This window comes from Brachycentrus maculatus, unplaced genomic scaffold (assembly GCF_059751285.1).
Source record: "Brachycentrus maculatus isolate JH-2025_06_01 unplaced genomic scaffold, ASM5975128v1 h1tg000423l, whole genome shotgun sequence".
NCBI classification, from domain to species: Eukaryota; Metazoa; Arthropoda; class Insecta; order Trichoptera; family Brachycentridae; genus Brachycentrus; species Brachycentrus maculatus.
Window position 1 is genome coordinate 279,158 of NW_028281171.1, and position 24,353 is coordinate 303,510.

Here is a 24,353-nt window from a genome sequence, read left to right on the forward strand (position 1 = left end):
TGAAAAAATGGTAGGTTCCGAAACTATACTCCCTTGCAAAATTGACCGCGGTACATTTATGTATTGGGAACCTATGTATTGGGAACGATTGTAGCGCCATTTGCACATGGCGAACGCAATTACGAACGAAAAAAAAGGCAATTTTAGCAATTATACTACTGCAACTTCTTCAAACCTTTATCCACACCCCAATGGTGCATAGGGCACTGCATCATATAAACGCAGTGTTATCTTGATTGTCAACACATGAAGGAAAGGTGATAAGCCCTCCGCTTCAGGTACCAGTCCAGGGTAATATTGAATTAATGTTATAGTAAAAAAATCACTTATATTTATTTGATCCCCCCCCCAGGAATCGAACCCGGGACCTCCAGAATGGTGGCTGAGCATGCTGACCATTACACTACGGAGGCGAACGGATACTACAACTAGCCAAATAATGTGTAAATGCCAACTTGCAAAGTGTTTGCTGACCTAAATTTGATACTAATATAATAATAATATATTATTATTAAATTTGATACTAGTGCCTGACAAACCCGTAATTTGACCAAGGGGTTAAATTTCATATTTTCATCAGAATCCACCATCTTCTTAATGTCCATGTAAAGGTTAATCATACTCAATTTGCTTTCATACCGAGAGGTTGGAACAGACAAGGTTACTTTGAATAAAAAGATAATATAATGAAAAAATACATATTTATTGAATCAAAATCATATAAATCACAACACTTTTATTGAGACAACATTCTGTCATGTGAATTCACAGAAAAACATAAATAATCCTTATCAAACAAAAAATACTTACATTCACATCAAATTGTTTTAAACAAATAATTCATTATAATTATATCCTAAAGAATAAAGCGAGCATTATGTACATAAATCAAAGCCCTGTTTACTAGAAACATTTACATTCGCAAGAAATTACAGTACCTGTCATTGAAAATTTATATTTATTTGTGTTCTTACCATATCCAAATACATTTTAATTTGATATTATCAGGTAAGCAGCTTGTGTTTGAAAATAGGAGTCGGGAACTCTGATTCAGAGCCCGCAACACTAACCAATAGACCACAACTCGGCATCACATTTATAAATTATATCCAAAATAAAAATTATATTAAAAACCATTTATTACTTAAAATACTAATAATTTTAACAGAACAAAAAAAATGTGTAGAAATTTTTTCCCTGTGAGTCGATTCTAATCTAAATACATTATTGAAAATCCAGATATTTAATTGAATTTTCACTGCATTTACTGAATCAGTGTTTCTTGTTATTCAATGCGATATAAGAATAGGTACTTTACATTAATTTGTACACATGGAGCAACAGAAAAACTAAAGAGCTCTTTTCTGTACATATTTACAAAACTAATCTTCACTAAAGACTGCTTCAAGGAAATGGTTCAAATTTAAATTTATAATTTTTAAATGTATTTTTTTTTAATTGCTAGCATATTGCTAAGAAAAAGTATTTAATGATTTTTTTTTCAAATACATTAAAAAAAATTATAATAGCATATTACTTAATTCAGTCTACATGTAATCACAATTGTGACAATATGATTTGAGATCGATATTGACATCTCAAAAGGATGAAGAAGTTTTATGAGATAGGAATCTGAATGTCTGGGTTTACGACCTGTTATTAACTAGATTGAGTGATATTTCATACTACTTGTAACATTTTTCATACTATGTAAAATTCACCATTGTCCCATGGTTGACAATCAAATTACTCAAATGTTATCTTCATTTTAATATCTTATTATCAAATTATTATTTTTGTGTATGTTGAAAAGACACAAAACCTAAAGTGGGGTAAAAAAATCATTTGTCAATTTTTTATCTACGAAATTGAAAATATGGTTAAATTTAATTTTGGTCTATGTTGCAGTATTTCTTACCTTGTAGAACTGTTTGCAAATATATTATTTCTAGACTAGAAAGTGTTATAGGGTGCAATTTATACAATTCTATTGTACTGTCAATTTAAGCCTTGTTCAGATGAAGCACTGACTTGCACGTCACAGTGCCGAGTGATTACTACCCGTACATATTATGACTTTTTGTTCACGTACACCACTGGATGAAACCAGAGTGAATTAAACAAACTACACCGACTTATCAGAGGGCAAAATTATTTTGGCACTCGCATATAAATATTTTCATCCAATCTAGGGTAGAAAGTAAAAAAAAAGTCAAAAAGTTATACAAAGTGATCGTCATCCGGATGAACGATACATACAGAGGCAAAAAAGGCATACATAAAAGGCAACAAATCAAGATTAAAATATCAATGCGGTTTTAGTCGGGAATATGCTTACATCAATCCTATCCGGATTTCGTGCCTTTAATTTAAAAAACCGGAGATTTATTTCTTTAAAAATAATTTGGTCACAGCCGCATCAAAGCTGTTTGAATCTTGTATCAATAGGTGGCACTCACTTTCACTCTTTATTTGTGTTTTATTACAGTAAAATCTCGTCTTTATGATTAAAATTTTTACGCTTTTCCACTTTTTCCACAGAAATACAAATTAACATAAATCAGCCCTGATTTTAAGTCACCCACAATAACGTAATAAAAATTAGCAAAAATAGTAGTTTTGCCGGGAAACAATAAGGATGAGTAATGTGACAGAAGGTAAAATCTTTGTAAAAAAAAAAACACGTTTGTTTCAGGGTTTTCAGAGTGCTAAATGTGGAAAGTGAAAATAAAAATAAAAAAAGTTGGAAAAAAGTGATATTAAATTATCATTTTGCTATAATTAGAAATGGTACAACTCCATTGCTACATGCATTTTTAATTTCCTCACTTTTATATTTGCCCTTATTCAGTCCCTTGGAAATTTGAAATAAGGTTTTACTATATTACATACATATTGATGCTGCACAGTGCACAGAGACTTCACGCTGCAGAATAATGAAGAACAAAAGCAATTTTAGCTATTGCCTTATGACAATATTTGACTCATATCTGGATCATAAGTCATTTGGAGTCATATAATTTTGGGTGCTTTATTTTGTTATTAACTCTGGATATAACTGTCTTCTGATAATGGTAAAGCCGTAGAGATGTCTAGAGGAAGCGCGGGTTGCGACGTCTCTCGGGCGAGGCGAGGAAGGAGGGGTCGCCGTACGCGGAGGGGGAGGGGGGCGAGAGGGGCGATCGCGAGGAGTAGGAGGCGGGGGCGGGGGGGGTGCGCAGGAGCTGCGACCCGTCCAGGCGGGACGAGTTCAGCAACGGAGCTGGAACAATATAATGCAATCCTTACAACACAAAAAAACATCAATTACACAAAAATTATACAATATCGATGATCTACAATCCAGTGTGTGGAGAAAAAATCAAATGTGATTTAAGTGATAAATATTTAAAACATTAAAGATGCTTTATGTTTTGTACCGACATTTTTTGGTGGAACTGCGTTTTATAAATTAAAACAAGTACAAGTTTTTTTCACTTTATTTTATTTGACCAATGATTTCCTAGTTACCGGCATCATTAGGCTTGTCTGATGATGTCGGTATCGACGAAACCCGGTCACTGGTCAAATGAAATAATAGTGGCAAGAACTGTATACTTGTTGATTTATTATGACATTAACTCTGGTCAGGCAGTTTTATAAGGATATAGATAGCCACACAAGATTTTCGTTTATTGATTTCGGTGCAGTGTTTATCCTGAAGAAGAGACGGGTAGCCCTCGAAACCGGTAGAAAAAAATCTCAGCGAGTGGTTATATTCTAACGTAACTGACATTATACTGATGAATATTGCTTAAATGGGAATAACATTTTTTTAATGTTTTGTGACTAGTTTGATAAATTTCAAGGGTCATTGATTTTTCCCGATGTCATTATTACGCTGTGATGTTAGTTAAACATCCATCATTACCAGCTGAAATGATAGATGCTACAATTTAGTCTAAAAAAATTGTTACCTAACTAATTTAATTCTGCAAAAACTACAAAAACAATAGCTGTAGAAAGTTGCAATTTAAGTATGTGTAGGAATAGCTCATAGTAATCTGAGGTACGCTTACCTTGAACGGGGATGGGTTTGGGCTTCAGCAAGGGAGATATGTAGCTGTTGTACACTGAAAGGGAAGTAGACACATAGTTAGTTGGTGGCCTCACTCCGCTACCTCAGGAACTTAGCTGATTACAAACTATGTTTGCTCGTGTTTAAATAATATGCAAAATTCAATTTTTAAATATATGATACAGCTGCAATTGCCATCGGTAAGATTGTTTTTAACCCTTTCGGGACAACTAGTTGCTGCTGCTAGCCACAAATTTAAAATAAATTGTCCAAGTGCCTACAGGTTTCTAGTTAAAACCATAGTGCAACATGTGTTGCCTATGTAACAGAAATAGTGCTTGTATAGATTTCATGTTGGTATCATTGTCTTCGAGCTTATTTCAGACTATTTATTGTGGCGATGTACACATGTCGGGGTATTTATAGGTTATCTGTATCTTAGTTAATCAATTTTGTGAGGTTATTAAACAAAATGACAAGTGAGTTATAGTATATTTATACTTTATAAAACATGGTCTTTGTTGCTAACCACCTGGCACACAATGTGTATTTTTAATTTTGTTGAGGGATAAATATTGTATCAATCTGTGTGCACACTTATTTGTAAATAATTTCTAGAAATAAAAATGTGTTAAGTAAAATATTTTTTATTCTGTCCTCAAAGGGTTAACAGTCCACAACTAGAGTTGCCCTTGCCCTTGCGGGTTCGATGACTTGAAATGTTATGCCATCAGCAGTTAGAAACAGAAATAGAGGATATTTAGAGAGAAACTAAAAACACATGTGTTTATTGAAACATTAAGTAACACATATTCCCTGAATTGTTATATTTATTATAACTATTAGGTGAGGTACAACTAAGTGAAATGATCAACAGGTAGTATCGTTTTTCTCAGTCCCAATTGATTTTCTGTAGAGCGATTTAAGTTTTAAAAGCGAGCAGAAGCGCTAAAGTTTACAGCTTCTTGCCGAACTGAAAGCCGACATATGGATATTTATTCGACAGACAAATCCTCAATGTTTGATGGCTCACCCTGCAGATGATGGAAGTGGGAGGAGTTATTTACCTATGAGGGTGAACACGGCGACGGCGGTGCAGGACACCAGCGCCACCAGCACGGGCAGGTGGTCCTGCAGCAGCGACAGCAGCGGGGAGGCGCCGCCGCCCGCGCACACTCCCTCGCCAGCGCCCCACGACACCTTCACCTGCACACACACACACACACCACTCATATATATTGAAACACATCAACTACTCAGCTGGAGTTGACATCTATGAACGCAGCGAGCAAATTTACTATTCTTTGCAGTATTGTTTGTATTCTTGACTCATTTTCAACATAATGAAATTAAAATTAAAAATATAATTAGGGTTAAACATTTTTATTTTTTAAATTTAGCAAGATATAACTTTGAAACTTTCGACAGTCTAATTATATAAACTGTAAGTGAAGGTTTCGTCACGTGTTGAGTGATGTAAATCTTGAATTGCCCAATAGAAAAGCAAATACATCACAGAATTCATGAAATATTACTTCTTGGTTCTAATATAAATTATCATTGGAAATTTTATGTTTTATGAAATGGCTCTGATTTCGCTCGGGGGTTTTAGACACATTAGGCCCTTTAACGAAAACATTAAAGGTAAAAGCTTACTTTGACTGCCCCCTCCAACAGACATTAAATCAATTCAAACATTAATTTGCGGGATTATCACTGGAAGCTCTATCCTTCCAATTCCATCTCAATCCGAAACCTGTTTTTCTAGTTTTTAGGATTTTTATTAGAATATAATATAATAATATCCACATTTCTCCACTATGGGGCACTCGGTGTGGTAAATATAAATACTTGTACGAGATGTACAAGATTGTCCAAATACATTATTAAGTGCTAAATGAATGTGAATGTAGTAACTCAAAACTGTATCTTAATAATGGAAAAATAAAACAATAAGAGGTCTGCAGTTACAGGATGTAGAGGGATGACCGGGAACTGACCTCGATGTCTTGATGAGTGAGCGGACACACGATCCTGACGTGCGCACCGGGCGCCCCCTGCGAGGAGGCCCCTCGCACGATGTACCGCCGCGTGCCCTCCCCCGCGCTCCAGGGGCCCTCCACACTGAGCGCCTCGCTGGACGGAGTCACCTGCAAACACCCAGCGGGATCAAATACACGACTCTCAACTACCTACATATCTTCTTTTGTGTCAATCCTGTGGATTGGTCTGCAGCAACAAATGACACCTCCTTAGCCACTCCGGTCTATTTTGCGAAACCCTCTTCAACTCCCCATACATCGCACAGCCCATGTCCTCGTATAAGTCGCAAAGATATTGGCGGCGTGGGCGTCCTCTGGCATTCCCTCTTTTATCAGGTGCAGGAAACCCTCCTGTCTGCGTGTCTGCGTCTGTCAATATCGCCTTTAGACCGGCCATCCCGAGATATCCCGCTTCCAGGGTATATAAACTCTCTATGAAAAGTTAATATTGCACAACGGGGACTATATAGCACCCCGTCTCTCGGTGGAGAAGGATGGGGATGGGGATAGTACCTGCAGTTGTTGCAGCAGTGCGGGCAGGCCGTGCACGCGCAGCTCGGCGGCCAGCGCGGGCGCGGGGGACAGCAGCAGGGAGGCGGGCGGCTCCACGCGCAGCGCGGGCAGCGTGCGCAGCGCCAGCGCGGGCGAGCTCGCCCCGCCCGCGTGCGCCACCAGCTGGGCGCTGCCGTTGGGCGCGCCCTCCACCCCGCCCGACCAGCTCACGCGACACACCCACGTGCCTACAAAACACCAATCAGAAACCGAGTAAGCGGTGACCGGTCTGCTGAGAAATAACTACCATTTGTTTGAATGGCCCAATAACTCGAGAGATTCTACAAGTTACATTTATAACATCATTCAGAAATGAAGACTCTAAGGAGCATATCTGGCAAGAGTCTACGAGATAGAATAAGGAACACTAGGATATGGGAAATATGCTAGATCCGAGACGTCGTTAGGTGGGGAAGACAACGAAGAATGCAAAGGTATGCGCATGCGAGACTGGAACCATCCAGACTCCCCCACATTGCACTCCACGGCCAGCCCCAAGGTAGACAACTCCCGGATGGAGGAGGCCACCAAAGAGATGTATTGACAGTTGGGAATCAGCATCGCAGGAGGCTAATTCATGTTTAAAATAAGCTACAAGGCCTACACCAAGCATAAGAAGACATTTATAAGTACAGGTCACCTTTGAGCACGTCCAGCGAAGGCTCCGCGCTGAGATGATCCCCGGAGTGGCGCAGCTCGCAGCTGAAGGGGAAAGGGAGGCGCTCCGCCTCGCCGCCGTCCTCTTGGCGCAGGCACTCTCCACCACCGAATAGCTGCAGAAAACTCCAACATTTAAACCTTTCTTACTCGTATCCTCCTTACCCGCATGTTGAAAATTACTACACAATTGTGAAGGACAATCAATTGACAGTAGTTTGAAAATGCCATAACAAGGCGAAACAATTGTCGCTTGTTTTATTTTTATGTATTTTTAATAATAAAATACAATTTAGATAATTTTAATCGGTTGAAGAAAAGTACCAAAAATAAAAGTGCTTAAAAACAAAGTTCTAATTTTATTTTATTAAGTTTTATAAAATGTGCCACAAAGTATATAAAATACAAGACTTTACAAGCAGGTCTAGGCGTCTCTGAGAATCGCCAGAAACGTTTGGCTTAGCTCCGGAGGGTCGGGAGACAGTGAGCACCAGAAATACAACCGAAAGCCTAACTCATTTGTTAACACAGTACGCGGACAGGATGGCGAGTATAAAGCATGGAGTACCACATTGGAAGTCTTGTCTCTCTCCTCCTTGTTGGCGAGCACCAGCGCTATATCCCTCGGCTTCTCATCCGTGATGACCTGCTCCTTGTCTCCATCCAGGAAGTAGATCTGGAAACACAATGTGACGGTGGGAATGAGTATAAATGTCACTTCCCTGCTGGCTGTAAAATAACAGCCCGGAGTAACTCTATGCGGTTGCTATTCACGAATGTAAGTGGAATGGAGTAATCCGTGTGACCTTGTCGGCGGGGCGGACGAGCACGTCGGCGGAGGCCCGCAGCTGCAGGCCCGGTGCGGTGAGCTGCAGGCGCGAGGGGGCGGCGGCGGGCGCGCGGGCCAGCACCAGCGCGCCGCGCACGTGCAGCGCGCCCGGCTGCGCGGCCGCCCAGCGCGCGCCGCGCACGCCCGAGCGCGCGCACCACGCGTCGCCCACCGTGGCCGTGACGCGCGCCGGCGACACGGCCGCCGCGCTGCGCAGCGACACATAGTCGTGAAGCGCCGCATCGCCAGCGCCATCCGAGACCTTCAGCACCGCGCGGCCCGCCTCGCCCAGCAGGATCTGGAAGTGTAGTAAGTCGTATTCAATCAATATTCTCAGTTACAAACCTAATACGGAAGGTCTGCTGATGACAGTCAACAGTCCGCCTTCTCCTGAGGAGTTTTACGTGGTTTCCTCCCAGCAATGAGCAAATGCAGAGAAGTTCCTATTTGACCCACACTAGATGATCCCTCCTGTTCCCAACACAGATTCAAATAAAAACATATTTAATTAGCTAGAAGAAACAAAAATCCACTAAATGATCTATAAACCTTGTACATAATAAGCAAGGTAAATAATAAATGCAATTCCCATCTAAAATAAAAAAAAAAAAACCTAATACAAGGATCTATCCAGCCAATACAGGTAACTCCGTTCATCGCAATCCCGGTGAGTGCGTATTTGATATAACGCGGTATTTTAAACAACACTTAACCAGCTTCATCACATTCCAGGAATCGTTATAATGTGTGCTCGCCTGAGCAAGCTATCTTCCTTTTTCGTTCACTCAATTTCCAAATACTACTTCCATCTTGCAGCCTATGGATGGATTGACGATCAAAGCGCAATAGCAGCATTCAAAGCCTATTATTTAAGAAAAAACGATGCGGCAACGCAGTCGCTTGTGTACATTAAAGAAACTGATGGGAGCGATAAGAGATGCCATGCGGATTCGGCAGAAACAATTTGATATTATGAAAGCTATCGGAAACGTGGAAGTATGAAAGCTATCAGAAGTCACCCACTCTTGTATAAAGGGCATTTTGATAAAATGAAGCGTTACCTCGAGGGAGGTGTTGGAGCTGTGCGTGATGTGCAGCAGGTCGGGGCGCGCGGAGGACGCGGCCAGCGGGGCGGCGGGCGCAGCGAGGCGGCGCCCGAGCGCGTCGTGCTGCGAGGCGAGCGCGCGCAAGCCCAGCCCCCGCGGGAGCGCGCGCAGCCCGCCCAGCGCGCCCGCCGCGCCCTGCACCTGCACCATGCTGTACCGGACCTCCACCACCTGGACACAACTTACTTATATGACGGAAGACTGACACAGATACGGGGTGTATTTTAAAAAGGTATGGACACCGGACACAAACACTGGATATTTTGAAAAGGGAATATGCAGTACGATGAATAAAATGAGGCTTGCCTTTCCGAGTACTTTTTTACTACATATACAGTACGTCCGTATACAGTGAGAAAAAACATAAGCCTTAATTTTAAAACTTTTTTTTACCATTTTGAAGATCCTGAAATTGACTTTTTGTAATAAAATTTGGAATACCATACGGAATTTTGCATATTGAGTATGCTAGATTTTACATTTTGTCACTTTGTACACCACTAATTCCCATTTCATGTCTGTACATTCTTATATAATACAAATACTTCAGTTTTACACATAAATAATTATGACATCGGTACGTGGCCTACGTACTTTTACCATAATCCCATGGAAAAAAGTAAACATTGCCATGAACTAAATTGACGGCATGGTACTGACCTTTTCTATCTATTGCCACATTTTGCCATCTGGTTTCATGAAGGGTAAATTTGCATTAAAAACCCTTTTTTTAAATAAATACGCCATGTAGAACTCCATTAAATTTTATATTAGAAGAAAATGCATAAATGAAATGAGAAATGTTAATGAAAAGAAAAAAGATTATGCCGGAATCCTAGATCAATGACCAGGCGTCGGATACATTCTACAACACTCGGGCCATCTGAACATGTTGTCAAGCAACCGAGCCGAGAACGCTCTTGCCTTGCGGAGGATGTCCTACCTGGACGGGCACGGTGAGGTGCAGCGGAGGGTCAGCCACGGACACGGTGATGACGGCGCGCCCGGTGCGCCCGCGCGACGTCACCACACCATCGGCAGAAACCTCCACAAGCGCTCCGCCCGTTATTCCTTCATCTTCCGTAACCCTGGAACCACATAATGAGGAAATTAGCAAAATCACCAATAGCAAGTTTGTATTTTACAGAGACAATTTATTTTATCATTTTGAGCGATAGATGCAGAGGGTTTTTTTTTAAATATGGGGTTCCATTATTTTTTACCTTGCTTATGATGCTCTTTAACGCATACATACAGTGCGCAATGGGCAGACTAAGAGAGTGAATGAATCAAAGAAAAGGTGTGAGAGTCCAAGGACAAAAGGTGGACATGATTAGATTTGCTGATGACATTGTTTTGATTGCAGATAGCAAAGAGGAACTCCAAGAAGCCCTAACAACCATGGAGGAGATCCTCATGAGCGAATTCGGCCTTCCGTTCCACTAGGGGAGGGTTGGGCATTGCGTCCTGTAGAGAGTGGGTACCTGTAGCGGACTCGGTCGGCGGGGTAGTTGGTGCGCAGCGCGGTGGCGGAGCGCGGGGCGAGCAGCAGGGCCGGGGCGGGGGCGTGCGCGGGGGGCAGCAGCTCCAGGGGGCGCAGCACCTCCAGCTCCAGGCGGGCGCCCCACCACGGGGAGCGCCCCGCTGTCACAAAGCCACCCTCACTCTGCTGCGCAAACATTACGGTACAAATGACAATGTTGATAGAATAACCACACATGTGATTTTGATCAAGTTTGCAGGAGAGCAGTTTTAAGTTTTTTCCTCTCGTATGAACATGAGAACAGTTGTTTTGAGAATTAGTTTTAAAAACTAATGAAGAAAAGTAAATATTTATTCATACTATCAAATGAGGTTGGTTTTTATCTTTCCAGGAGTATGGCGTACCGGTGCACAGAAATGGTTGATGGTTTCTGTTACGATTTTTCCTTCTAAATTGCGTATTTTTTATTTTAATTTCAGTAAAATCTCGTTAATATATGAATTTCATCATAATTTTAAAAACATTATGAAATTCTGGTCCCTTCAACAATTTCATAAAAATCTTTTAAAGAACGAAGAAATCTTTTTTTCATTCATTGCTTATATTACTTTAACAAAAAATATGAATAACTATCAAAAGAACGCCGCGATAGAATTCAAAAAGTTTTTACTGTAGTTTCTGTTTTCAGAAAAAAAATAGTTGTAATTATTACAATTTGGTGAATACGAAAAGAAGAAAATTCGAAATTATTTATATGTACATAAATAAAATCACTACCGTGGGACGTTGATTTATTATATTATGTATTTAGTCAATTTCACATTTTTGACACATCCTTTATTGATCAAATTTAAATAAAAATTTCTAATTTGCCAAATGATGATACCTAGCGGCATAGCGGCATAGCGCCAATAACCACTTACCTCATTACGCACTTATTTATTTTCTAATTAAAATTATATTGCAGTGTTGGTGGCAATGTGCTTTCTTTACTCCCGTTACCAACCAAATTATTATATCGACTTATTTTACATGAACAGACATAAACTCTTTTATCAGCTACTAAAGAACTAGTGACTCACAGTGACGTTGAGATGCACCGTGATCCGCCCGGCACGCACGGCCGTGAGGCGCACCGACACTCGGTCCGTGTCGTCTAGCTCCAGTTCTACAAGAAACATAACACACCATATTATAACAGGCACCTATAATTCCACACCATCCGACCCATCTCAACTAATCGGAAGAACCCTGTCCAGTATTCTGAGCAAAGCGGGTATCTAATCATTTAAATACGTATTATTTTTCATTCGTATTTTTGTGTGCTATATAATTACACAATGGATAAATTGAGCGGTGACAACAGCTAGCTGGGTTTCTTGTTACCTGTGTCGGCGAGGACGTCTGTGATAGTGGCAGCGCCGTCTCCGCTCACGGACCAGGAGAAGCGCAGCGCGGGCTCCATGGCCCCGAGCTCCGCGGGGCCGAGCCCGTCGGGCGCGCCCGTGGCCCACAGCGGGGCGGTGGTGCCCTCCAGCAGCGAGGTCACAGGCGCGTGCACGCCCACGCCCTGCAGCGCGCGCACGCGGACGGATGCCGTGGCGCGCCCCAGTGGTGTGGCGCCCAGGTGCGCCCGCGCCTCCACCACGGCCGTGCCCGAACTGAGCGCCTCCACCAGCCCCGTGGGCGATATCTCTGAAAACGACAATAATAGATTAACTATTGAAACATCGCTTCTTTATAAATGTATATCTCGATTAATCCCGTTATAGCTTTCTCGGGACCTACGCAATATGGGCAAGAACCGTCTATAGGGTAATGTTCTAAGCTTAACAGAGGAATATCTAGAAAACACCTAAAATTAACAGTAGAAAATAGAAAATTTATAAATTTATCCAGTGTTTCATGAGATTATGCAGAACAAAAAACATTATTAGTAGATCAGCCATAGCTAATTTAAATAAATTAAAGTTTAATTTATATGGTGCATGCTATGCATGCCAGCTATGGGGAGTGAGTTTTTCTGACATGGAAAATTAAAAAAAAAAAATATCAAATCATGGTACAAGATTATGAAAACAGTAAAAAATAGTAAAAAAAATATAACTCACGTTTTTAAAGATTCATCATCAAAAAATCGATTGCGGATTTCAGGGATCGCAAACCATCGATACACACTAAAAACACTCCACTTTTCACTATTATAGCAGGTATACAAAATAACAGTCACCCATATAAATGCACTGTCGTATATATACGACCATACGATTACGGCGGTCACCAAGATTTTAATTTAATAATGTTGTGTAACTACTTAAACATATTATTCTTTGGCATTATTTAGGCAGAGGATGTCAATATTAAGAAGAATGAGCTACATTTTGAGTTTTAAAAAAAGTTATAATTTAGTAAAAAGCAAAATTTAGTGCAATCAACCAAAGTACTCACTGACAATGCCGTCCGGCGAGCTCTCGGCGAGGGAGAAGGTGACCACGGCAGGGTGGGGCGGGCCGCCCTGCGTGTGCAGCTGCAGCGCCCCGCCCGCCAGCAGCACGCTGCTGCGCGGCGCCAGCTGCAGCGGCAGGAACACCTGCGTGTGCGCCGCGCCCGCCAGCCCGCCCGCCGAGAAGTCCAGGCGCGCCGGGCCCTCCTCCAGACCTGCCAATACCCGACACTCGTTATACAAAACAACTCCGCAATATGGTATAGAAAGGCGTATACGCGAGATAACCGACTCACCGGTGACGATGACCTTGAGGCTGGCCCCGGTGGACGCGGCCGGGTCCGGCGCCGCGCTGAGCCCCGGGCCGGCGACGGCCGCGATCTCGGGTGCGCCGACGGTGTCGGGCGGCAGGCACGCGCCCGTGCGGTCCGCCAGGCACACGCGCGCCTCGGCCGGCCGCCCGCGCTCTAGCAGCGGCGGCAGCTCGCAGACCAGCGCGCCGGCTGCCACCACGGCTAGCTCCAACGCGCCCGGCGCGGCACCCAGACACGCGTCGCGCGCCGTGACCGTGGCGCGGCCCTCACGCAGCGCCTCCACGCGCAGCGAGCGCGCCGGCAGTCCCTCGGCCGTCACGCGCGCCACGCCCGCCGGCGCCACGCTCACACGCACCGCGCCCGACCCGTGCAGCAGCGCCACGTGCGCGTCCACTCCCGAGGACATGTACAACACTAACTGGAATTTAAACATAAGGATTATTAAAACTGCGTCAAAAAAGTCAATTATTTCTAAGGAACTGAAAATATTACATAAAGGTTTTACTCAATGGGCAAAAATCAGTGGACAAAAACATTTTTCTTTATTTTTTTAACCTTTTCATCTCACCAATAGATGTTTTTTGTGAAATTCTAGTGTTTCAAAAAATGTTTTGAAATTGGATCATATATCATATATACTTTCGTGACGGTGACGTGAAGCCCCGTGAATTCCCAGGATTCCATATTCTTAGTCATCTTTATTGATATTAATATGAAAAATAGCTCCTAGATATTTGACCACACTCAAAATGTTGTAAATGAAAACATTCATCATCCGGGCCTCTCGGGATGCGTTTAAATCTATGCAAGTTATTACGTAAAGGAAGATTGACCTTATCCGTTTTCATGGCGAGCGGTCGCACCAGCTGGAGGGCGAGCGTGGCGCGCGGGGAGTGCGGCAGCGGCGGCGTGTGGCGCGCGCCGGCCGCGCGCAGCACGCTGTTCTCGTACCCGTACACCTCGCCCACCACCTCCCCCGCTCCCGACTCGGCCGCCTCCGCCGAACTGATGCCCAGGGACTGTATTGACAAAGTATTATACGGTTTTAGTACGGCGAGCAAAACAATTTTTTTTTTTTTTAATCTATTCTTTATTGGAAAAAATATTCAGAAGATTCACTCAGGTATCTTATGCGACTCCTATAGGACATGGAGAATCGGGTGTGTAGTTTCGAAAGATGGCAAAGTGAACCTTATCGTTCAGGAAACGTTGGTTTCGGAAGTTGTTCCACCACAAGAGCAAACTATATCTAAATCTAGACTAATCCCTCTTGACCACCGTTACTAGAAAATAAAAATCGTTGTTTGGAAAGTGACAAAATAGATCATTAGAGAAACAAAGAGTCACCATTGTGTGTTGGGCGAGCACGGGCACGGGCCAGTCTTCGTGCAGCAGCGCGTGCAGAGGGCCGGCGGGCGGGTCGCCCAGCAGCGGGGCGGGGCGCGAGCTCCAGCGCACGCGCAGCGAGGAAGCGTTGTGGAAGTTGCGCCCCGCCGCGTCCGTCACGCGCACCCGCAGCTGCAGCACGCCCGCGCCGCGCAGCACGGAACCGCCGCGCGCACACGCCGCGTCCGCGGGCCGCTGCAGCGCCAGCGCCAGCTCCGCGGGACTGGCGCACTCCACTACCAGAGCCGACTCGGCCAGCATCGCACCGCCGCGGTACATCTTCAAGCTCGTTTCTGTCTGGCCCAACTGAAATGCAGAATACGAGATAACATCCCCGTGCAGAGGGCGCAGAATTCGTATACAAGTATGCATGTACAGAGTTTCCCAACGTGGGTCGTGCGCTCCACCGGGGTGTAATTTGAATGTTTGGGGGGTAATGCGCAAACCATTAATCTTCTTCTTCTTCGTATGCCTTCTTAGGTCCCCCAACATTGGAGATCACTATGGCAAAGGCGATCCTGTGCCATCTGGAACAACTCCCATCCCGGTCCAGTCGCGAATGTTGCCAAGCCACGATGTTCGCTTTCTGCCAGGTTCTCAGCGTCCTTCCACTTTTCCCATCATTATTATTTGCAGAATGTAATACTTTTCTGCACAAATACATTACCCTCAATACATAAATCATTACTTCTTGCATTGTTGTCGAAAAACCTATTTTCCAAACCTATCATCGAACACAAGGATCGTACTTATTTCCTTTCGAGCAACAATGTTATATATGTAAATGTTATTTATTTATGAAAATAAACTATATTAGTATATTGTGTCGCACAAACAGCGTCTGTCCAACACTCCGCTAGACTGTGTATAGGTGTGGCTGTGACTTCTCCGCTCCGTCGCTCTCGGGGTCGTAAATCCCGAAAGTTATGAGCTGTAGGTCCGTGTAGTCGATTCGTAGTCCAGTGGGTGTGGCGATGGTCAAGTCCCAGAAGATTCCGAAGTCGAGGTAGTGGCGAAGGGTTGGTGAGGATCAAAGTGAAACGAAGAACTCGGTGTGAGTGGAATGATTTATTCATACAATGGCACAGATATTTATTTGCTCATAACCAGCGCGGTCCGTCGAAATCGACCGAGCGACAGAAATCTTCTCCCCCTACCCTACCTGCGCCAGGCCGGCCGCCCGCAACGTAAATAACACGTAATGACGTAAATACGACATAAAGACGCCGCGCGCGCCGCGCCTAGCGCATTCGGGATTCGGCGGTCATGGCGAGAGGTTCTCGTTGCGCTCGCCCGATTTCCCCACTCACAACGTAAATACGGTCTTACGCACCACGTATAAGACGCCGCGCGCGCCGCGCCTAGCGCATTCTTTATTTGATTGCCGTTGCGAGAGGATGTCGGTGCGCTCGGTCGATTTCCCTATGACATGTTTACATATATTTAATCCATAAATACGGTCCATTTTAGGGCCGTGTGCTCAGCTGGTCCGTTACATATATATTATATACGTGCATTTTTTATTTTCAGAAATTTTTAGGTTAATAAAAATTTGTGGGGGGCGTGGAGATTTTTAAATTGTTTATGCGGGGCATAACAATTAAGCGGGTACAAATAAGGTCGGGAAAAACTGATATACAGCCATACGGTACCCTGAGGCAGGCAACAGTGTAGACGTGCAGGTGCGGCGCGGAGACGGGCAGTGCGGCTGCGGAGACCGTGTCGGGGTCCTTCACCAGCAGCTCCTCGCGCACCTCGTCGCCCCCGCTCCAACTCAGCGGCCCTCCTGCGGAGAGAATAGAGTTAAGGTATTGTATATATATATTCCTTCACTTATTTTACTCATGAGCGAAATCCATTCTGATCGAGTCGTTTATTCGAAAAACAAACAATTATTTTAGGGTAATTGCAAAATATAAGCTCAATAATGTAAAATTTTAAGTGATTAGAAGTGATAACATCAAAAAAAAAATTATTCATAGATTAAGATTAACATATTCGCGGGAATACTAGCTGCAGGTGAACTAAAACCGTGTTCCGAGTAGTTACCTGAGAAAATGACGTTGGCGGTTGATCCCACGGTGAGCAGTAAAGAGGCGTTCTGAAGACTCGGGTAGAGGCGCGTGAGCGGCGCGTGGCACGCTAGCGCCACGTCCTGCTGCAGCGCGCCCATGCGCACACTCACGCGCGCCATGCCAGCCTCACTGCAGCGCACGTACAGCACCGTACACGCATCTCCTATTTTTTTTCAAAATTATAATTGAAAAAACATTAAACAACACGAATCTCCAATGCCTTAGAATATAAAAACAATAAATTAAAAATGTAAATTTAGAAAGGAGATTTAATTTGTGGCAAATATTGAAATTTCACAAAACTGGACGCATTCGACATACACGCTTTTGGAGATAAAAATCTTAATCTCCATCCCGTGAAGGATTGAAGAAACCGGTATGTGCATGTTGGCAGAATGACAAAAGTCACCTTCTCGGACGAAGAAGAATAGCGGGAAGTCCACACAGAAAGAGGCATCCTTGTCTTTACATAATAAATAAACCAATCAAGGAGAACAAACAAACCTCTATTATTCTGTTTTTTAGCTTCATAAATATGCAAAGCTTACTCACCGACTAGTTTGGAATCGGTCTCGGTGTCCGGAAGCGTCCGCTGGAAGGCGACTCCCTCCACGGTGCTCGCCTCGAAGGGCAGCTGGTCGCAGCTGCGGGCAGACAGAGCGGTGAGGGGGGTGTGGTGTGGCGAGGGGGGGGCCGGGTGGGTGGATGGGAGGGGGCACTGACCTGGTGAAGGCGCGCGCGAGGGAGTCCCCCGGTGCGGCGGCGTACAGCGCGAGGTGCAGCGGCAGCGGCGCGCCCACCGGCGCCTCGCCCGCGCTCCACGCCACCTCCAGCCGGCCCGGCTCCACCACCAGCACGCTGCAATGGAAAACACACAGATTAGATATTCTTCAAAGGCGATATTAATACTGATACTGCATAGTGAGAATATTTTGACTAAAGTCAAGAATCTCGAAGTGACACCACCTGCAGCACTAAAATTAAATATAAGTTAGGACGTAAGCAGTAACCGATAGTCCCATTTCCCAATGGACCTTAAATAATGCGCCTACCCTAGTTAGTAAGACAATTCTAAATTAATAAGTATAGACGACTCGCGTAGATATATTATATAATATCCATTTTTAATTAATGTTTTACTTAGTAAATACCACTATTTCTTAAAATCCACTGTGACACGTGTTTCCATGCATTCCGTATCATTTGTTCCGACTAGTCCAGTCTTTACTTTGCTCAGAAACACCCCGAAAGTAAGTTTAATAAAGCGCACGTCTATACCTGGCGGTAGCGGCGATGTGTGGATACGTGGGATGTGCGGCCGTGACGGTGGCGTGGCCGAGTGTGCGCGCGGTGAGCAGCCCCTGCGGGCCGACCGCGCACGCCGCGCCCGCGCCGCTCCACGCGTACGCGCCGCCCCCTCCCCTCGCCTGCAGCTGGTACTCCGACCTGCGCAACAGGTATGCCTTATCAGTAACTGCGATATTCCTCAGCAATGCAGTAATTCCTGTAGTAGCAAGCACATACCTTGCGGTAGAAGCGGGATCCCAGGGGAGCACTACTTCTGGCGGGATTATCTCTATCTTTGTAAATATATTAACATCGGCCGTTGTTGTAATCTGCAATATCAAAAATTAGGTCTATATTATTTTCTCGACAAATATAAAAACCGGCAATTTTACAACCACAGCTGACACGCCAGTCGACGATACCGCACTAATATGTCTTTTGGGCAACTACGTATGTAGTTGATACAAAATACGGATGTACGATTTGACGATACTCGGAATTCAAAACATAATTCCTCAGACACTTAGATTATAAAAAAATTTTGGCATCCAAAATGGTTTTATTGGCGATCTCTCGAAATAACGACAAAGAATTTCTCTTTTTGGTCAGCGTGATCGAGTTAAGCAGTCAACGAGGACGAGGACGGTATACACATTGCATATAACGGGTTAGTCTTGCCGTCGACCAAACTTCGAGGATCAGGTTACCTTAGGGTAGACTGGGTTGCCGGCCACGGAGAGGAGCGTGGCGGTGACGCGCAGGGTGCCGGAGCGCAGAGCCGTGCCGCGCAGCAGCGACCCGTTGACGTTGCGCCACTCCACCTGCAGCATGCTCTCGTCCAGCTCCGTGCTGATGCGCATGTGCGGGCCCACCGTGATGTGGCGATTCTCACTGTGACAAACCACACAATATTCATCAAAGGATTGATACTTCATTCCTGTCGCATTCTATTCAACTAATCCATACAATGAGATGGGGGAATTGTGGTATCAACCAACTTCTTGCTCTTTCTGACCTTTATACACACCCGATGGTGCATGGGGCACTGCAACAAATCGTAGTGTTATCTCGACCAGATAAAAGCCACGCTAGACCACCATTCGGCCATCCTGAACTTAAAACATATACTAATTATTTGAAATAAAAACGGCTCTACACACAGGTAGTGATGATATCGTTAGTATTAAGGTTTCATATTCTATCATGGCAGTACATGAGCAAAAACTCTGATTAAAACTAGGAAAAACAGGAAAAATTGCAGTGATAGAAGGGCAGTTTAATGTGCACTTGTCTGGGATTCCACCGTGTGAAAGTGAGGGAAGGGGGGAGTGGCGGAGAGCGGTACCTGTCCAGCAGGGTGACGTGCAGGGTGAGGGGGTGCGCGAGCAGCGCGGCGGGCGGGCGCACTTCGAGGCGCAGGCGTGCGGGCGCCACCACGCGCAGCGCCGCCTCGGGGGGCCGCGCGCCCTCCCCCTCCCCCTCCTGCTCCGCGCCCGCGTCGCGCAGCCACACGCGGCTGGCGCCCGCCATCACGCCCGTCGCCACACCTGCACAATGCACACCGTCCCATCAATACAACACTACAACACAATATCTAAAAGTCATACAATTAGCAATTGTAGCTAATTGTTTTTACCAACTTTACAATCTTTGCCACAAATACAACATCAATAATAATAAAATAAATGATAATATTAAAGTGCTTTGCGTCGGATTTTGGCTTTGTATTTTTGGATTGATTTTTAGATAGTTAATGAATAAATTTAAGCGACAAAAAAGGATACTGTCATTATCTCAGACTGGGTCTTTTGACTCCAGTCTGATGTCGGTAATGACGAAACCCGGTCATTGGCCAAAAAAAATTAAAAGACAAAACTATTTATGTAATAGTTTTTATTTTATTATATAAATTGCAGCTCCACCAAGAACTGTCAGTACAAAACTTATTTTTAAAAAAATATTTGAAGCACTAACTTTGTATTTCTTTCTTATTATTTTACTACTACTACTACCATCATGCCGTTCCCCCACAGGAGTAGGCAGAAAGGATGGAACGCCAAACTCTTCTGTCCTGACATCCATCCCCTCGAATTAAGCAGACTTTTGACACCACCAGATTTGAGATTCTGGTTGATTTTATTTTATTTTGATACCACCAGATTTTAGGTTCTGATTTATCATTTTATAAATTACAAAACAAGAATTACATAATAAACATAATTATTAATGTCCACCGGTTTGAGAGCAAAGAGCTTTTTCCTCGAGACTAATAAATACAATTTGAGTAATAATAATTAGGATAGACGGTTGGTTTTGCCATTTGTATGTGAATAATTACCAGTTTTAGGATCGAGCGTGGCGATGCGCTGGTCGTCGATCTGCAGCGAGTACTGCGGTGAGGGCTGCGGCACCGGGGAGAAGCGGCCCTCGCGCACCTGCACGATGCGAAAGGGCACCGAGTCGCCGGCCAGCAGCCGCACCTCCGCGGGCTGCAGCAGCAGGTTGGCCACCACGCGCAGCGCCACCTCCGCGCCGCCCACCCCCGCGTACTCGCGGGCCGCCAGGCGGATCATCACCTGCGGCGGGATGTCGCCAGTTACTGGTGCCCTCAGTGCCATACATAGTAGTCGTCAACGGTCGGTACACGTGACTGTCATGGACCGCTGTAGTAGCGCTACACTACTGTACCGCACCAGAGGTACATGAATGGCGTTACATCATCAACGGTCGGTACAACGTGACTGTCATGGACCGCTGTAGTAGCGCTACACTACTGTACCGCACCAGAGGTACATGAATGGCGTTACATCATCAACGGTCGGTACAACGTGACTGTCACGGACCGCTGTTGAGAGCTGGGGTACATAAATGTTGAAATACAAATGCCAATGGCTGATAAATGATGATATTAACATCCTTTAAAATATGAGTAATTTGAATAGCTCCAAAAACATGAGTGTTACATGTATGAAATGTTAAATCGAACACTGATTTGTTGAGTCTACTAAGTTGTATTTTATTGTTAAAAAATCATGCCTAATTATGGCATTTTCACACAACATTCGTTTGAAAATGCCATAACTAGGCAAAATAATAGTCACAAAATTGATTTTTATTGGTTTTTTTTAACAGTAAAAAACCACTTAGTAGACTCAAAAAATCAGTGTTTGATTTAATATTTAATACATAAATTAAAATGGAATTCTACAAATTAAAGGCCAAATCCATAAATAAACGAGTGTTATATGATTGACTGTAAAAACACAAATTATAAGAATGACTATCAAAATATGAGACGTAAATCAGTGAGAAAGATAATTGGCATTAATGAGTGATCGGGAAGGGAGAGGCAGTACCTTGGCAGAGCCAGTCTTGACTCCCTCGATGAGCGCTGTGTGGCCGCGCCGACCCGCCGCCTCCAGCTCCTGCAGCGCCGGGCTGGCCTCGTAGGACGACGCCGAGAAGGACATGATCCTGCGCAAGGGACACATCGCGTTACACCGACACACCGACCCACACGCCGACACACCGACCCACCCCCCGCGCCACCGCCTACCTACCTGATGACGTCGTTATCCTTCAGCGGGGACACCAGAGTCCACAGGAACTCCACTCCGTCCAGAGTTGAAAATTCATTGCCTGAAAGCCATATCAAAAATAGCTTTATTTAGTCAAATTCAACTCTCTAACTGCTGACAAATAATAAAATGTCATCATATCTAGAAATTAGCATAAATTTTACATACGGAGGGTTATAATCGGAGGCAGTAAATAACACAAATTCAATGTATTTTTCAAAACTTAATAAAACTAATCCAGGGAATTTGTAAATATATATTAAATTGATAAGTGTCCACTATTTGCGATAAATACTTTTTAAAGTAAGAACTTCTTATACGTGTAAATTACAAATTAAAGAAGAAATTTAATATGGTGAAAGATATTAAATTTCCTTAAACCACTTTTTTAAGTATCTTTGAGCAAAGTTGTTTGGGAAGATTATCAGCGAACTGATATATTATGCCCTTTACGAGGATCATTAAAGCTAGTAGAAGATGGATTTAGGCTTCGGCAGGTACAGAACCTCTTTTGTACAATTTTGACATTTTTTCAATGACTCATTGAAAAAATATTACGCAATAGTAATTACAATATCGAAACACTTGTTGAGCGTTGTTCACAGTGAAAGAATAACAGCATCTCACTTTGGTGCCATGTTGATGGCTTGAAAATTTTGTTAAATTCTCCATCCTTATCGGTGCGATTTATCTAACGAAAGATTCATAGCTTCGGTATTAGAGTACGCAGAGTCTTCTAAATGATCGGATATTACCCACCCCTTATCCAAACAATGTTTTGCGGAATTATAATGATTTTCAAGTGTAAAATATCCATTTTCAGGTTAGTTGTCTCTAGTCGTGTCAACATGTGTATCTTACTAAGTGAGTAGGTATATATAAGCGCATATAGAGCAGTTGTAAATTTTTCTTTGTTTATATTTTTTTCATGTTTTCAAATTAACCGAGAAATCGATTATACGGAAAAAAAATCACCATCCATTCTAGAAAATGGGGGGTGTACTGCATTAAAGACTATACCTTGGTCATCGTAAGCTCGAATCTCGAAGGCTTCCGGAGCTTCCTCCACATACAGCTCTCTCGTGGTGGTCACCACCTCCAAGGACACTATCTTGTCCACGATCACATCGCAGCGCAATACCTGCTCGTAAAAAAATATTAAAATCAAATGCGGATATTTCACTAAAACAATTGGGAAAATTTCCGACAGTACTAGTATCCTCGGGGCGCTAAAATCATGTCAGAACTCAGGGAACAGGTAGCGAGAAGATTCTTACCAGTTTCTAGAAATGGTACCCACCAGTAATCGCCATGCCGAGTATGGGTAATCTTCTCTTCTCTCCTACCCAATGGTGCATAGGGCACTGCATAGTATTGTCACAGTGTTATCTCGATCGTTGCTTACACGAAGGCAAAGTGATCACTCCTGCGCTTCAGGGACCAGTCCAGGGTAATATTAAATAAATATTTGAGTGTAAAATCACCAACATTTATTTTCACCCCCCTGTGGAATCGAACCCGGGACCTCCGGCACGGTAGCTGTTTAGCTACCATCACACCACGGAGGCGGACATAGCCATAGAAATAGGTAATAGCGAAGGTAAATAAGGGTGACCTGCTTGGTTCGGACGTCCTCGGCCAGGATGATGGCGGTGTTGCGGTGCGGCGCGTGCGCGGCGCCCGCTACCACAGCCGCGCGCGAGCACTCTGCGCCCCCGCCGCCCGCCAGCGCGCGCACCGACGCCACGTCGTCGCGAGACGAGCTCCTGGAATACAGGCAATACGCGTAATGCTCGATCCGCGCCGGTCACATTTCGGCGTTTTCAACAAAACACACAAATATTGTTAACAATAAGTAACTTTTGTTACCTTACGCGATCTCCGTACTATGTTATCAACCAAATATTGCGCTTTATACGAACATGAACCGAGCTTTCGGTATTAAAGGGTAGTTAAAAAAAGATAAACAATATCAGTTCTCACTTATGCGAGTGAAGTACATATGCAACGATTAACGGCAGGTTGAAACATTTGAATTCGCGTAAGATTATCATTTTTACTTTATATTCCCGGCAATGTTTCGAGAGTAAGGTTAGGAAATGACTTACCATTTGTAACAACCACCATCGGATACTTCTAGCGTGAAATTGACTTGAACCGTGCTCAGCAGAGGAATAAGCACTCGAGGGACGTTTAACTTAGCGGATAACGTCCAATGAATTATTGTTATTAGAAAAATAAGCGAAGAAACTTTAAACCGCGCCATAACGACAAACACAGCGCGGAAAACATCAAAAAGCGCTGCGGCTATATCATACGATATGTCAAAAAATATTTATCATATACATACTAAAATAGTTCTTACTGCACCCTAACCTAAAGCCTTTGTTTTTGTGAAGGAATATATATATATAACACAATTTTTAGCCCACGGTTATAAGTTCCCTTGTATTTGAAAATAGAGTCGAGCGAGTGTTTTAGTCTAGAATTTTCACTCATGAATTACATGAAATTATAGTAACTTTAAACAAAAAGAGTAAATCC

General features: G+C 43.8%; 1 protein-coding gene across 2 annotated transcripts; it reads right to left on the reverse strand.

Moving 5' to 3' along the window:
* Positions 1-690: 690 nt before the first annotated feature.
* Gp210 (nucleoporin 210) lies at positions 691-24,353 on the reverse strand. Of its 2 annotated transcripts, none has more exons than XM_088271268.1 (31): positions 23,918-24,353; positions 23,425-23,575; positions 22,830-22,950; positions 21,792-21,870; positions 21,588-21,705; positions 20,570-20,807; positions 19,577-19,778; positions 18,939-19,122; positions 18,469-18,560; positions 18,223-18,390; positions 17,668-17,802; positions 17,497-17,588; positions 16,919-17,107; positions 16,522-16,655; positions 14,831-15,175; positions 14,317-14,502; positions 13,466-13,901; positions 13,175-13,384; positions 12,113-12,421; positions 11,809-11,894; positions 10,728-10,909; positions 10,187-10,331; positions 9,199-9,414; positions 8,115-8,435; positions 7,877-7,984; positions 7,292-7,424; positions 6,613-6,839; positions 6,058-6,207; positions 5,125-5,263; positions 4,059-4,112; positions 691-3,262 (listed from the first exon to the last, which is right to left on the reverse strand). In XM_088271268.1, the coding sequence occupies exons 1-31, from the start codon at positions 24,073-24,075 to the stop codon at positions 3,093-3,095; spliced, it is 5,478 nt and encodes a 1,825-aa protein (XP_088127394.1). In that variant the 5' UTR covers positions 24,076-24,353; the 3' UTR covers positions 691-3,092. The 2 variants fall into 2 exon arrangements, with proteins under 2 accessions (XP_088127394.1, XP_088127393.1); XM_088271267.1 differs by having other exon boundaries at positions 10,728-10,912.

What these genes read in the sequence shown, in the direction of transcription:
- Gp210 (XM_088271267.1), bottom strand. Translation starts at nt 24,075, where the DNA reads ATGGCGCGGTTTAAAGTTTCTTCGCTTATTTTTCTAATAACAATAATT. An exon ending in TCGAGCTTACGATGACCAAG is followed by an intron (nt 21,871 to 22,829) that starts GTATAGTCTTTA and finishes TATGGCTTTCAG; the next exon opens with GCAATGAATTTTCAACTCTG. An exon ending in GCTCCAACACCTCCCTCGAG is followed by an intron (nt 8,436 to 9,198) that starts GTAACGCTTCAT and finishes CTACACTTCCAG; the next exon opens with ATCCTGCTGGGCGAGGCGGG.